Raw genomic sequence first — 13,867 nt, 5'->3', positions numbered from 1 at the left:
TCAGCCTGTTTACCTGCATGTTATCTGAGCCAAGGTAGCGTATCTCTGCAGGCTTCCAACCCTGGCCCTGGTTCCCTGTCAAGGAGAAGATAGGGGAACCGAGGCTTCCTCCTGGAGGGGGAGAGCGAGATACAGAGAGAGGAGAGGCAGAGAGTGGATAATCAAAGGTAAGTGGAGCTGCAAGACATCAGTTATCTTATAGGTAAGTGGAGCTGCAAGACATCAGTTATCTTACCACTGGTCACATCTATCTTATAGGTAAGTGGAGCTGCAAGACATCAGTTATCTTACCACTGGTCACATCTATCTTATAGGTAAGTGGAGCTGCAAGACATCAGTTATCTTACCACTGGTCACATCTATCTTATAGGTAAGTGGAGCTGCAAGACATCAGTTATCTTACCACTGGTCACATCTATCTTATAGGTAAGTGGAGCTGCAAGACATCAGTTATCTTACCACTGGTCACATCTATCTTATAGGTAAGTGGAGCTGCAAGACATCAGTTATCTTACCACTGGTCACATCTATCTTATAGGTAAGTGGAGCTGCAAGACATCAGTTATCTTACCACTGGTCACATCTATCTTATAGGTAAGTGGAGCTGCAAGACATCAGTTATCTTACCACTGGTCACATCTATCTTATAGGTAAGTGGAGCTGCAAGACATCAGTTATCTTATAGGTAAGTGGAGCTGCAAGACATCAGTTATCTTACCGCTGGTCACATCTATCTTATAGGTAAGTGGAGCTGCAAGACATCAGTTATCTTACCACTGGTCACATCTATCTTATAGGTAAGTGGAGCTGCAAGACATCAGTTATCTTACCACCGGTCACATCTATCTAATAGGTAAGTGGAGCTGCAAGACATCAGTTATCTTACCACTGGTCACATCTATCTTATAGGTAAGTGGAGCTGCAAGACATCAGTTATCTTACCACTGGTCACATCTATCTTATAGGTAAGTGGAGCTGCAAGACATCAGTTATCTTACCACTGGTCACATCTATCTTATAGGTAAGTGGAGCTGCAAGACATCAGTTATCTTACCACTGGTCACATCTATCTTATAGGTAAGTGGAGCTGCAAGACATCAGTTATCTTACCGCTGGTCACATCTATCTTATAGGTAAGTGGAGCTGCAAGACATCAGTTATCTTATAGGTAAGTGGAGCTGCAAGACATCAGTTATCTTACCACTGGTCACATCTATCTTATAGGTAAGTGGAGCTGCAAGACATCAGTTATCTTACCACTGGTCACATCTATCTTATAGGTAAGTGGAGCTGCAAGACATCAGTTATCTTATAGGTAAGTGGAGCTGCAAGACATCAGTTATCTTACCACTGATCACATCTATCTTATAGGTAAGTGGAGCTGCAAGACATCAGTTATCTTACCACTGGTCACATCTATCTTATAGGTAAGTGGAGCTGCAAGACATCAGTTATCTTACCACCAGCAACATCTATCTTATAGGTAAGTAGAGCTGCAAGACATCAGTTATCTTACCACTGGTCACATCTATCTTATAGGTAAGTGGAGCTGCAAGACATCAGTTATCTTACCACTGGTCACATCTATCTTATAGGTAAGTGGAGCTGCAAGACATCAGTTATCTTATAGGTAAGTGGAGCTGCAAGACATCAGTTATCTTACCACCAGCAACATCTATCTTATAGGTAAGTGGAGCTGCAAGACATCAGTTATCTTACCACCAGCAACATCTATCTTATAGGTAAGTGGAGCTGCAAGACATCAGTTATCTTACCGCTGGTCACATCTATCTTATAGGTAAGTGGAGCTGCAAGACATCAGTTATCTTACCACTGGTCACATCTATCTTATAGGTAAGTGGAGCTGCAAGACATCAGTTATCTTACCACTGGTCACATCTATCTTATAGGTAAGTGGAGCTGCAAGACATCAGTTATCTTACCACTGGTCACATCTATCTTATAGGTAAGTGGAGCTGCAAGACATCAATTATCTTACCGCTGGTCACATCTATCTTATAGGTAAGTGGAGCTGCAAGACATCAGTTATCTTACCACTGGTCACATCTATCTTATAGGTAAGTGGAGCTGCAAGACATCAGTTATCTTACCACTGGTCACATCTATCTTATAGGTAAGTGGAGCTGCAAGACATCAGTTATCTTACCACTGGTCACATCTATCTTATAGGTAAGTGGAGCTGCAAGACATCAGTTATCTTACCACTGGTCACATCTATCTTATAGGTAAGTGGAGCTGCAAGACATCAGTTATCTTACCACTGGTCACATCTATCTTATAGGTAAGTGGAGCTGCAAGACATCAGTTATCTTACCACTGGTCACATCTATCTTATAGGTAAGTGGAGCTGCAAGACATCAGTTATCTTACCACTGGTCACATCTATCTTATAGGTAAGTGGAGCTGCAAGACATCAGTTATCTTATAGGTAAGTGGAGCTGCAAGACATCAGTTATCTTACCGCTGGTCACATCTATCTTATAGGTAAGTGGAGCTGCAAGACATCAGTTATCTTATAGGTAAGTGGAGCTGCAAGACATCAGTTATCTTACCACCAGCAACATCTATCTTATAGGTAAGTGGAGCTGCAAGACATCAGTTATCTTACCACCAGCAACATCTATCTTATAGGTAAGTGGAGCTGCAAGACATCAGTTATCTTACCACCAGCAACATCTATCTTATAGGTAAGTGGAGCTGCAAGACATCAGTTATCTTACCACTGGTCACATCTATCTTATAGGTAAGTGGAGCTGCAAGACATCAGTTATCTTACCACTGGTCACATCTATCTTATAGGTAAGTGGAGCTGCAAGACATCAGTTATCTTACCACCGGCAACATCTATCTTATAGGTAAGTGGAGCTGCAAGACATCAGTTATCTTACCACTGGTCACATCTATCTTATAGGTAAGTGGAGCTGCAAGACATCAGTTATCTTACCACTGGTCACATCTATCTTATAGGTAAGTGGAGCTGCAAGACATCAGTTATCTTACCACTGGTCACATCTATCTTATAGGTAAGTGGAGCTGCAAGACATCAGTTATCTTACCACTGGTCACATCTATCTTATAGGTAAGTGGAGCTGCAAGACATCAGTTATCTTACCACTGGTCACATCTATCTTATAGGTAAGTGGAGCTGCAAGACATCAGTTATCTTACCACTGGTCACATCTATCTTATAGGTAAGTGGAGCTGCAAGACATCAGTTATCTTACCACCAGCAACATCTATCTTATAGGTAAGTGGAGCTGCAAGACATCAGTTATCTTACCACTGGTCACATCTATCTTATAGGTAAGTGGAGCTGCAAGACATCAGTTATCTTACCACTGGTCACATCTATCTTATAGGTAAGTGGAGCTGCAAGACATCAGTTATCTTATAGGTAAGTGGAGCTGCAAGACATCAGTTATCTTACCGCTGGTCACATCTATCTTATAGGTAAGTGGAGCTGCAAGACATCAGTTATCTTATAGGTAAGTGGAGCTGCAAGACATCAGTTATCTTACCACCAGCAACATCTATCTTATAGGTAAGTGGAGCTGCAAGACATCAGTTATCTTACCACCAGCAACATCTATCTTATAGGTAAGTGGAGCTGCAAGACATCAGTTATCTTACCACCAGCAACATCTATCTTATAGGTAAGTGGAGCTGCAAGACATCAGTTATCTTACCACTGGTCACATCTATCTTATAGGTAAGTGGAGCTGCAAGACATCAGTTATCTTACCACTGGTCACATCTATCTTATAGGTAAGTGGAGCTGCAAGACATCAGTTATCTTACCACCGGCAACATCTATCTTATAGGTAAGTGGAGCTGCAAGACATCAGTTATCTTACCACTGGTCACATCTATCTTATAGGTAAGTGGAGCTGCAAGACATCAGTTATCTTACCACTGGTCACATCTATCTTATAGGTAAGTGGAGCTGCAAGACATCAGTTATCTTACCACTGGTCACATCTATCTTATAGGTAAGTGGAGCTGCAAGACATCAGTTATCTTACCACTGGTCACATCTATCTTATAGGTAAGTGGAGCTGCAAGACATCAGTTATCTTACCACTGGTCACATCTATCTTATAGGTAAGTGGAGCTGCAAGACATCAGTTATCTTACCACCAGCAACATCTATCTTATAGGTAAGTGGAGCTGCAAGACATCAGTTATCTTACCACTGGTCACATCTATCTTATAGGTAAGTGGAGCTGCAAGACATCAGTTATCTTACCACCAGCAACATCTATCTTATAGGTAAGTGGAGCTGCAAGACATCAGTTATCTTACCACTGGTCACATCTATCTTATAGGTAAGTGGAGCTGCAAGACATCAGTTATCTTACCACTGGTCACATCTATCTTATAGGTAAGTGGAGCTGCAAGACATCAGTTATCTTACCACTGGTCACATCTATCTTATAGGTAAGTGGAGCTGCAAGACATCAGTTATCTTACCACTGGTCACATCTATCTTATAGGTAAGTGGAGCTGCAAGACATCAGTTATCTTACCGCTGGTCACATCTATCTTATAGGTAAGTGGAGCTGCAAGACATCAGTTATCTTACCACCAGCAACATCTATCTAATAGGTAAGTGGAGCTGCAAGACATCAGTTATCTTACCACCGGCAACATCTATCTTATAGGTAAGTGGAGCTGCAAGACATCAGTTATCTTACCACCAGCAACATCTATCTTATAGGTAAGTGGAGCTGCAAGACATCAGTTATCTTACCGCTGGTCACATCTATCTTATAGGTAAGTGGAGCTGCAAGACATCAATTATCTTACCACTGGTCACATCTATCTTATAGGTAAGTGGAGCTGCAAGACATCAGTTATCTTACCACTGGTAACATCTATCTTATAGGTAAGTGGAGCTGCAAGACATCAGTTATCTTACCACTGGTCACATCTATCTTATAGGTAAGTGGAGCTGCAAGACATCAGTTATCTTACCACCAGCAACATCTATCTTATAGGTAAGTGGAGCTGTAAGACATCAGTTATCTTACCACTGGTCACATCTATCTTATAGGTAAGTGGAGCTGCAAGACATCAGTTATCTTACCACTGGTAACATCTATCTTATAGGTAAGTGGAGCTGCAAGACATCAGTTATCTTACCACTGGTCACATCTATCTTATAGGTAAGTGGAGCTGCAAGACATCAGTTATCTTACCACCAGCAACATCTATCTTATAGGTAAGTGGAGCTGCAAGACATCAGTTATCTTACCACCAGCAACATCTATCTTATAGGTAAGTGGAGCTGCAAGACATCAGTTATCTTACCACCAGCAACATCTATCTTATAGGTAAGTGGAGCTGCAAGACATCAGTTATCTTACCACTGGTCACATCTATCTTATAGGTAAGTGGAGCTGCAAGACATCAGTTATCTTACCACTGGTCACATCTATCTTATAGGTAAGTGGAGCTGCAAGACATCAGTTATCTTACCACCGGCAACATCTATCTTATAGGTAAGTGGAGCTGCAAGACATCAGTTATCTTACCACTGGTCACATCTATCTTATAGGTAAGTGGAGCTGCAAGACATCAGTTATCTTACCACTGGTCACATCTATCTTATAGGTAAGTGGAGCTGCAAGACATCAGTTATCTTACCACTGGTCACATCTATCTTATAGGTAAGTGGAGCTGCAAGACATCAGTTATCTTACCACTGGTCACATCTATCTTATAGGTAAGTGGAGCTGCAAGACATCAGTTATCTTACCACTGGTCACATCTATCTTATAGGTAAGTGGAGCTGCAAGACATCAGTTATCTTACCACTGGTCACATCTATCTTATAGGTAAGTGGAGCTGCAAGACATCAGTTATCTTACCACCAGCAACATCTATCTTATAGGTAAGTGGAGCTGCAAGACATCAGTTATCTTACCACTGGTCACATCTATCTTATAGGTAAGTGGAGCTGCAAGACATCAGTTATCTTACCACCAGCAACATCTATCTTATAGGTAAGTGGAGCTGCAAGACATCAGTTATCTTACCACTGGTCACATCTATCTTATAGGTAAGTGGAGCTGCAAGACATCAGTTATCTTACCACTGGTCACATCTATCTTATAGGTAAGTGGAGCTGCAAGACATCAGTTATCTTACCACTGGTCACATCTATCTTATAGGTAAGTGGAGCTGCAAGACATCAGTTATCTTACCACTGGTCACATCTATCTTATAGGTAAGTGGAGCTGCAAGACATCAGTTATCTTACCGCTGGTCACATCTATCTTATAGGTAAGTGGAGCTGCAAGACATCAGTTATCTTACCACCAGCAACATCTATCTAATAGGTAAGTGGAGCTGCAAGACATCAGTTATCTTACCACCGGCAACATCTATCTTATAGGTAAGTGGAGCTGCAAGACATCAGTTATCTTACCACCAGCAACATCTATCTTATAGGTAAGTGGAGCTGCAAGACATCAGTTATCTTACCGCTGGTCACATCTATCTTATAGGTAAGTGGAGCTGCAAGACATCAATTATCTTACCACTGGTCACATCTATCTTATAGGTAAGTGGAGCTGCAAGACATCAGTTATCTTACCACTGGTAACATCTATCTTATAGGTAAGTGGAGCTGCAAGACATCAGTTATCTTACCACTGGTCACATCTATCTTATAGGTAAGTGGAGCTGCAAGACATCAGTTATCTTACCACCAGCAACATCTATCTTATAGGTAAGTGGAGCTGTAAGACATCAGTTATCTTACCACTGGTCACATCTATCTTATAGGTAAGTGGAGCTGCAAGACATCAGTTATCTTACCACTGGTAACATCTATCTTATAGGTAAGTGGAGCTGCAAGACATCAGTTATCTTACCACTGGTCACATCTATCTTATAGGTAAGTGGAGCTGCAAGACATCAGTTATCTTACCACCAGCAACATCTATCTTATAGGTAAGTGGAGCTGCAAGACATCATTTATCTTACCACTGGTCACATCTATCTTATTGGTAAGTGGAGCTGCAAGACATCAGTTATCTTACCACTGGTCACATCTATCTTATAGGTAAGTGGAGCTGCAAGACATCAGTTATCTTACCACTGGTCACATCTATCTTATAGGTAAGTGGAGCTGCAAGACATCAGTTATCTTACCACTGGTCACATCTATCTTATAGGTAAGTGGAGCTGCAAGACATCAGTTATCTTACCACTGGTCACATCTATCTTATAGGTAAGTGGAGCTGCAAGACATCAGTTATCTTACCACTGGTCACATCTATCTTATAGGTAAGTGGAGCTGCAAGACATCAGTTATCTTACCACTGGTCACATCTATCTTATAGGTAAGTGGAGCTGCAAGACATCAGTTATCTTACCACTGGTCACATCTATCTTATAGGTAAGTGGAGCTGCAAGACATCAGTTATCTTACCACTGGTAACATCTATCTTATTGGTAAGTGGAGCTGCAAGACATCAGTTATCTTACCACTGGTCACATCTATCTTATAGGTAAGTGGAGCTGCAAGACATCAGATATCTTACCACCAGCAACATCTATCTTATAGGTAAGTGGAGCTGCAAGACATCAGTTATCTTACCACTGGTCACATCTATCTTATAGGTAAGTGGAGCTGCAAGACATCAGTTATCTTACCACTGGTCACATCTATCTTATAGGTAAGTGGAGCTGCAAGACATCAGTTATCTTACCACTGGTAACATCTATCTTATAGGTAAGTGGAGCTGCAAGACATCAGTTATCTTACCACTGGTCACATCTATCTTATAGGTAAGTGGAGCTGCAAGACATCAGTTATCTTACCACTGGTCACATCTATCTTATAGGTAAGTGGAGCTGCAAGACATCAGTTATCTTATAGGTAAGTGGAGCTGCAAGACATCAGTTATCTTACCACTGGTCACATCTATCTTATAGGTAAGTGGAGCTGCAAGACATCAGTTATCTTACCACTGGTCACATCTATCTTATAGGTAAGTGGAGCTGCAAGACATCAGTTATCTTACCACTGGTCACATCTATCTTATAGGTAAGTGGAGCTGCAAGACATCAGTTATCTTACCGCTGGTCACTGCGTGGACATTGAGCTTCATGGTGGTGGCAGTGCCGTACATGTAGTAATGGAAGGTTAGGTCCAGACAGCCAGAGGAGGAGGTGGTGGAAGGGCTCCACAGCTCTACTTTCTCTCCAGCGACACGAAAAAACGAGTCCATTAGCAGATATTGGCCCACTGCGGAGAGAAGAGTCCACATGAAAACAAGACAATATGAGAAAGTACACGAGTGACCTTTAACATGAGCTGTTGGGTGTCACCATGTATTTTCTCCCAGTAAATAAAATAAGATTTAGACAGCACAGTGTTCAAAGGAAGACCTACAGCCTGGTTTGGAGAAGTCATCGTCAGGACCAGATCCGTCTGTGTCAGTTTGACCAATCCACTGCTCCCAACCAAACAAGTCAGGATGTGATGGTTTACGTGCCTCCCAGCTGCACAGATCATCAGTGGTGTCGAAGTCACAACCAGTCAGACAGGCTGTGGAAATACATGGAATTGATCAGTACAGGTGTATGATATAGTCAAACTGGAAAGGGATAGAGAGTAAGGGGTGGGGGGGTGAGAGAGGAAGAGAGAGAGAGAGAGAGAGAGAGAGAGAGGGGGGGGGGGGGGGGTGATGAGAATGAGAGTACAGAGCTACATACCTGGACAAGCTCCCTCACTAATGACAATGTTATCCAGGGCTGAGTCACAAGAAGCAGACAATCCACGCTGTGCCTCAAACACAATCTGTAGACAGAGATAAACACATATAATATGGAGAATGTGTAGTCACCCAAGTCACTGTCATTGACCAACAATTGTCCAATTATATGCCAGGTAGAGAGACAAAACCAGCTAAGCAAGGGCCGCAACAAATAAAAAAAACTTGAGAGGCCCTGGTGTCAATGTCTCCTTGTCTGTCTGTTTTTCTCTCTCTCACATTCCCTGAGCTGTGATTGTTTTACAACTACCAGTGTCTCGTTAAAGACTTTGCTGTGGAGGACAAGAGAGATGAAAAGTGCTTTAAAGAAATGGCAGAGGACTGTAAAACGGACACAGACGCTTGTGACCCGACTGATCACTCTTTCACTGAAACCAGACACATACAGCACTCAACCATGTGAGTGTCTATCCTGAATCTAATTCAAACACACACACACTCACTCACATTTAGGGTCTGTCCTGCTGGTTTGGCCACAGTGACAGCAGCTCCAAGCCAGGAGGGGCTCTGGATCCCAGTCTTCTCCCAGACTTTGTCCTCCGAGGTGGGCCTCTTGGCCAGCACGTGCAGGTGGTTCTGGTTGTCTGAGCCGTACATGTAGTAGTGGAACTGGACACAAATCTGAGTGGAGGTGGAGGAGAGGGCCGGGCTGAGAAGACGAGCCTTCTGCCCGTTGGCCACATTGTCACACTCATGGTAGATGTAGAACCCATCTGGAGAAATAAAGAAAGAAAAGGAGAGAGAGAGAGAGAAAGAGAGAGTGAGAGAGAGAGAGAGAGAGAGAGAGAGAGAGAGAGAGAGAGAGAGTGAGAGAGTCGAGAAAGAGAGAGTGAGAGAGAGAGGGTAAGAGAGAGTGAAAGAGAGAGAGTGAGAGAGGGTGAGAGAGAGAGAGAAAGAGAGAGTGAGAGAGAGAGAGAGAGAGAGAGAGAGAGAGAGAGAGAGAGAGAGAGAGAGAGAGAGAGAGAGAGAAAGAGAGAGAAAGAGGGTAAGAGAGAGAGAAAGAGAGAGAGAGAGGGTAAGAGAGAGTGAGAGAGAGAGAAAGAGTGAGAGAGAGCGAGTGAGTGAGTGAGAGAGAGAAAGAGAATGAGAGAGAGATTGATGATGTAGATGGGTGTGGAGATAACAAAGAACCATTGAAGCAATGTTTTCTGTGATGTAAGAGTCATAGTCTAAATGTTGGATATGACTGTGAGTTTCGAGGTGCACGATGCGGCTATTAAAACTCCAGATCCCTCATGGTAGGAGTTGTCTCAAGCAGAAAGAAGACTGGCCCCCAAAAGCCACCAGTGAAGAAAACATTTACTAACGTCTCTCATCTATGTGATGTGTGTGTATATATATATATATATATATATATATATATATATATATATATATATATACACACAGGTGGATGTCCCTAAGAGGACAGGCTACTCACTGCCATCAGGGTAGTCCCCGGGGGGACCTGTTCCTGGTGTAGGGGTGGGACCTCGGTGTCTTGTCCAATCACTGTTGTCGTTGCCGTCCTGCTGGAGCTGACAATAGGGTGCACTTTCCTGGTTAAAGTCACAAGAGGTCAGAATGGCTGTAGGAAAGAGATGGGTGGAGAGAGAGGGATGAAGAGAGAGGGGTGGAAAGAGAGGGATGAAGAGAGAGGGGTGGAGAGAGGGATGGAGGGAGAGGGATGGAGGGAGAGGGATGGAGAGGGGATGGAGAGAGGGATGGAGAGAGAGGGATGGAAAGAGGGATTGTGAGTGAGGTCCTGAATGTTCTACTCTCAAAAGCACTCAGATCTCTGACGCCGTTGAACATTAAACAACAACAAATGCTTGAATGCACTGAATGTATAGAATGTGTGTCAGATCAAATTAAATCAAACTTTTAGCCACATGCGCCGAATACAATAAGTGCAGACTTTACTGTGAAATGCTTACTTACAAGCCCTTAACCAACAGTGCAGTTCAAGAAGAAGAACATTTTTACCAAGTAGGCTAAAATAAAAAGTAATAATAGAAAGTATCACAATAAGAACAACAATAACGAGGCTATATAGGGAACACGGGCAACAAACAAACAGAGAGTAGCAGCAGTGTACAAAAGGGGGGGGGGGGTGTCAATGAATTGTTCAGCAGTCTTATGGCTTGGGGGTAGAAGCTGTTGAGGAGCCTTTTGGTCCTAGACTTGACGCTCTGGTACCACTTGCATGCGGTAGCAGACAAAACAGTCTATAACTTGGGTGACTAGGTCCTGGATGGCAGGAAGCTGGCCCCAGTGATGTACTGGGCCGTTCGCACTACCCTCTGTAGCGCCTTACGATCAGATGCAGAGCAGTTGCCATACCAGGTGGTGATGCAACCCGTCAGGATGCTCTCGATGGTGCAGTTGTAGAACCTTCTGAGGACCTGGGGACCAATGACAAATCAAGTCTCCTGAGGGGGAAAAGGTTTTTTTCGTTCATGCTTCACAACTGTCTTGGTATGTTTAGACCATGATAGTTTGTTGGTGATGTGGACACCAAGGAACTTGAAACTTTCGACTCGCTCCACTACAGCCCCGTCGATGTTAATGGGAGCCTGTTCGGCCCGCCTTTTCCTGTAGTCCACGATCAGCTCCTTAGTCTTGCTCACATTGAGTGAGAGGTTGTTGTCCTGGCACCACACTGCCAGTACTCTGACCTCTCATCGTTGTCGGTGATCAGGCCTAACACTGTTGTGTCATCAGCAAACTTAATGATGGTGTTGGAGTCGTGCTTGGTCACGCAGTCGTGGGTGAACAGGGAATACAGGAGGGGCCTAAGCACACACCCCTGAGGGGCCCCAGTGTTAAGAATCAGCGTGGCAGATGTGTTGTTGCCTATTCTCACCACCTGGGGGCGGCCTGTCAGGAAGTCCAGGATCCAGTTGCAGAGGGAGGTGTTTAGTCCCAGGTCCTTAGCTTAGGGATGAGCTTCGTGGGCACTATGGTATTGAAAGATGAGCTGTAGTCAATGAACAGCATTCTCACATAGGTGTTCCTTTTGTCCAGGTGGGAAAGGGCAGTGTGGAGTGCGATTGAGATTGCGTCATCTGTGGATCTGTTGGGGAGGTATGCAAATTGGAGTGTGTCTAGGGTGTCAGGGAGGAGGCTGTTAATGTGAGCCATGACCAGCCTTTCAAAGCGCTACATGGCTACTGACGTGAGTGCCACGGGGCTGTAATAATTTAGGCAGGTTAGATTCGCTTCCTTGGGCACAGGGACTATGGTGGTCTGCTTGAAGCATGTAGGTATTACAGACTCGGCCAGGGAGAGGTTGAAAATGTCAGTGAAGACACTTGACAGTTGGTCCGCACAAGCTCTGAGTACACATACTGGTAATCCGTCTGGCCCAGCGGCTTTGTGAATGTTGACCTGTTTAAAGGTTTTCTTCACATCAGCTACCGAGAGCGTTATCACACAGTCATCCAGAACAGCTGGTGCTCTCGTGCATGCTTCAGTGTTACTTGCCTCGAAGTGAGCATAAAAGTCATTTAACCTGGTAGGCTCGCGTCACTGGGCAGCTCACGTCTGGGTTTCCCTTTGTAGTCCGTAATAGTTTTCAAGCCCTGCCACATCCGACGAGCGTCAGAGCCGGTGTAGTAGGATTCAATCTTAATCCTGTATTGAAGCTTTGCTTGTTTGATGGTTTGTCTGAGCGGGATCATAGCGGGATTTCTTATAAGCCTTGAAAGCAGCAGCTCTAGCCTTTAGCTCGATGCGGATGTTGCCTGTAATCCATGGCTTCTGGTTGGGATATGTACGTACAGTCACTGTGGGGACGACGTCATCGATGCACTTATTGATGAAACCGGTGACTGAGGTGGTGTATTTCTCAATGCCATTGGATGAATCCCAAAACATATTCCAGTCTGTGCTAGAAAAACAGCCCTGTAGTGTAGCATCCTCGTCATCTGGCCACTTCCGTATTGAGTGAGTCACTGGTACTTCCTGCTTTAGTTTTTGCTTGTAAGCAGGAATCAGGAGGATAGAATTATGGTCAGATTTGCCAAATGGAGGGCGGGGGAGAGCTTTGTATGCATCTCTGTGTGTGGAGTAAAGGTGGTCTAGGATTTTTTTCCCCTTGGTTGCACGTGACATGCTGTTGATGTAATAAGGCAAATATCACGGAGCAATTGGCTGCTCAAATCATCATAGGTAAATGGCATTATATCAAATGTGTTGTCACGTGTTGTCCTCCTCAAGGCTACTATACAGCCAAGGTGACATTGTGCAAACACGTTGGCAAAAGACAGCTGACTATCATATCAACAGTAATTCATTTGGAATCTGTTGATTACCTCTTGCCATATCAACAGTAATGCATTTGGAATCTGTTGATTACCTCTTGCCATATCAACAGTAATGCATTTGGAATCTGTCGATTATGGAACACCCAGACCCTAAACCAATTACTTAATTTTTTTATTGAACCTTTATTTAACTAGGCAAGTCAGTTTAAGAACAAATTCTTACTTACAATGATGGCCTACCCCGGCCAAACCCAGAAGACGCTGGGCCAATTGTGCGCCGCCCTATTGGACTCCCAATCGCAGCCAGGATGTGATTGAGCCTGGATTTGAACCAGGGACTGTACTGTCGCCTCTTGCACTGAGATGCAGTGCCTTAGACCACTGCCCTAGACCGCTGCCCCCTCTTGCATTGTTTTGTACCATAACTGCGAGAAAGTGTTTGTGTGTTTTTGTGTGTCTGTGTGTGTCTGTGTGCACGCGGGCACGTCTGACAGTGTGTAAGCAGGTTGTGTAGCGATAAGCGTCTTTGTGTTGTACAGTATAGGGGAGGAGATGGAGAAAGACCATCTTGTTCCCAAGGACATTGTGATGACTGGATCATGTGACTGAACTCACCTGCCGGTTGTACCTATCAGACGCTGTACAGTAGACCCACAGAGTGGGGTTACATGATTTGTATTCAATTAGCCTAACACTAAAACACCTGATTCAACGAATCACCTATTCATCAGTTGAATCACCTGTGGTAGAGCTGGGCTGCCCATCACATTTTAATCAAGTGTTCTGCTAATATTAACAACAAGGCAAAAGATG

General features: G+C 43.8%; 1 protein-coding gene across 1 annotated transcript in view; it reads right to left on the bottom strand.

Moving 5' to 3' along the window:
• Window positions 1-13,867, bottom strand: part of LOC135511247 (zonadhesin-like) — a 119,431-nt gene that overhangs the window by 104,481 nt on the left and 1,083 nt on the right. The window contains 6 exon segments of the mRNA XM_064932872.1: window positions 14-111; window positions 8,111-8,278; window positions 8,426-8,581; window positions 8,749-8,833; window positions 9,255-9,520; window positions 10,228-10,374. Coding sequence (XP_064788944.1) covers window positions 14-111; window positions 8,111-8,278; window positions 8,426-8,581; window positions 8,749-8,833; window positions 9,255-9,520; window positions 10,228-10,374 — 920 coding nt within the window.

The sequence above is a fragment of the Oncorhynchus masou genome, chromosome 23, assembly GCF_036934945.1.
Source record: "Oncorhynchus masou masou isolate Uvic2021 chromosome 23, UVic_Omas_1.1, whole genome shotgun sequence".
Classification (NCBI taxonomy): domain Eukaryota; kingdom Metazoa; phylum Chordata; class Actinopteri; order Salmoniformes; family Salmonidae; genus Oncorhynchus; species Oncorhynchus masou.
This window is presented reverse-complemented; position numbering and strand designations above follow the sequence as displayed.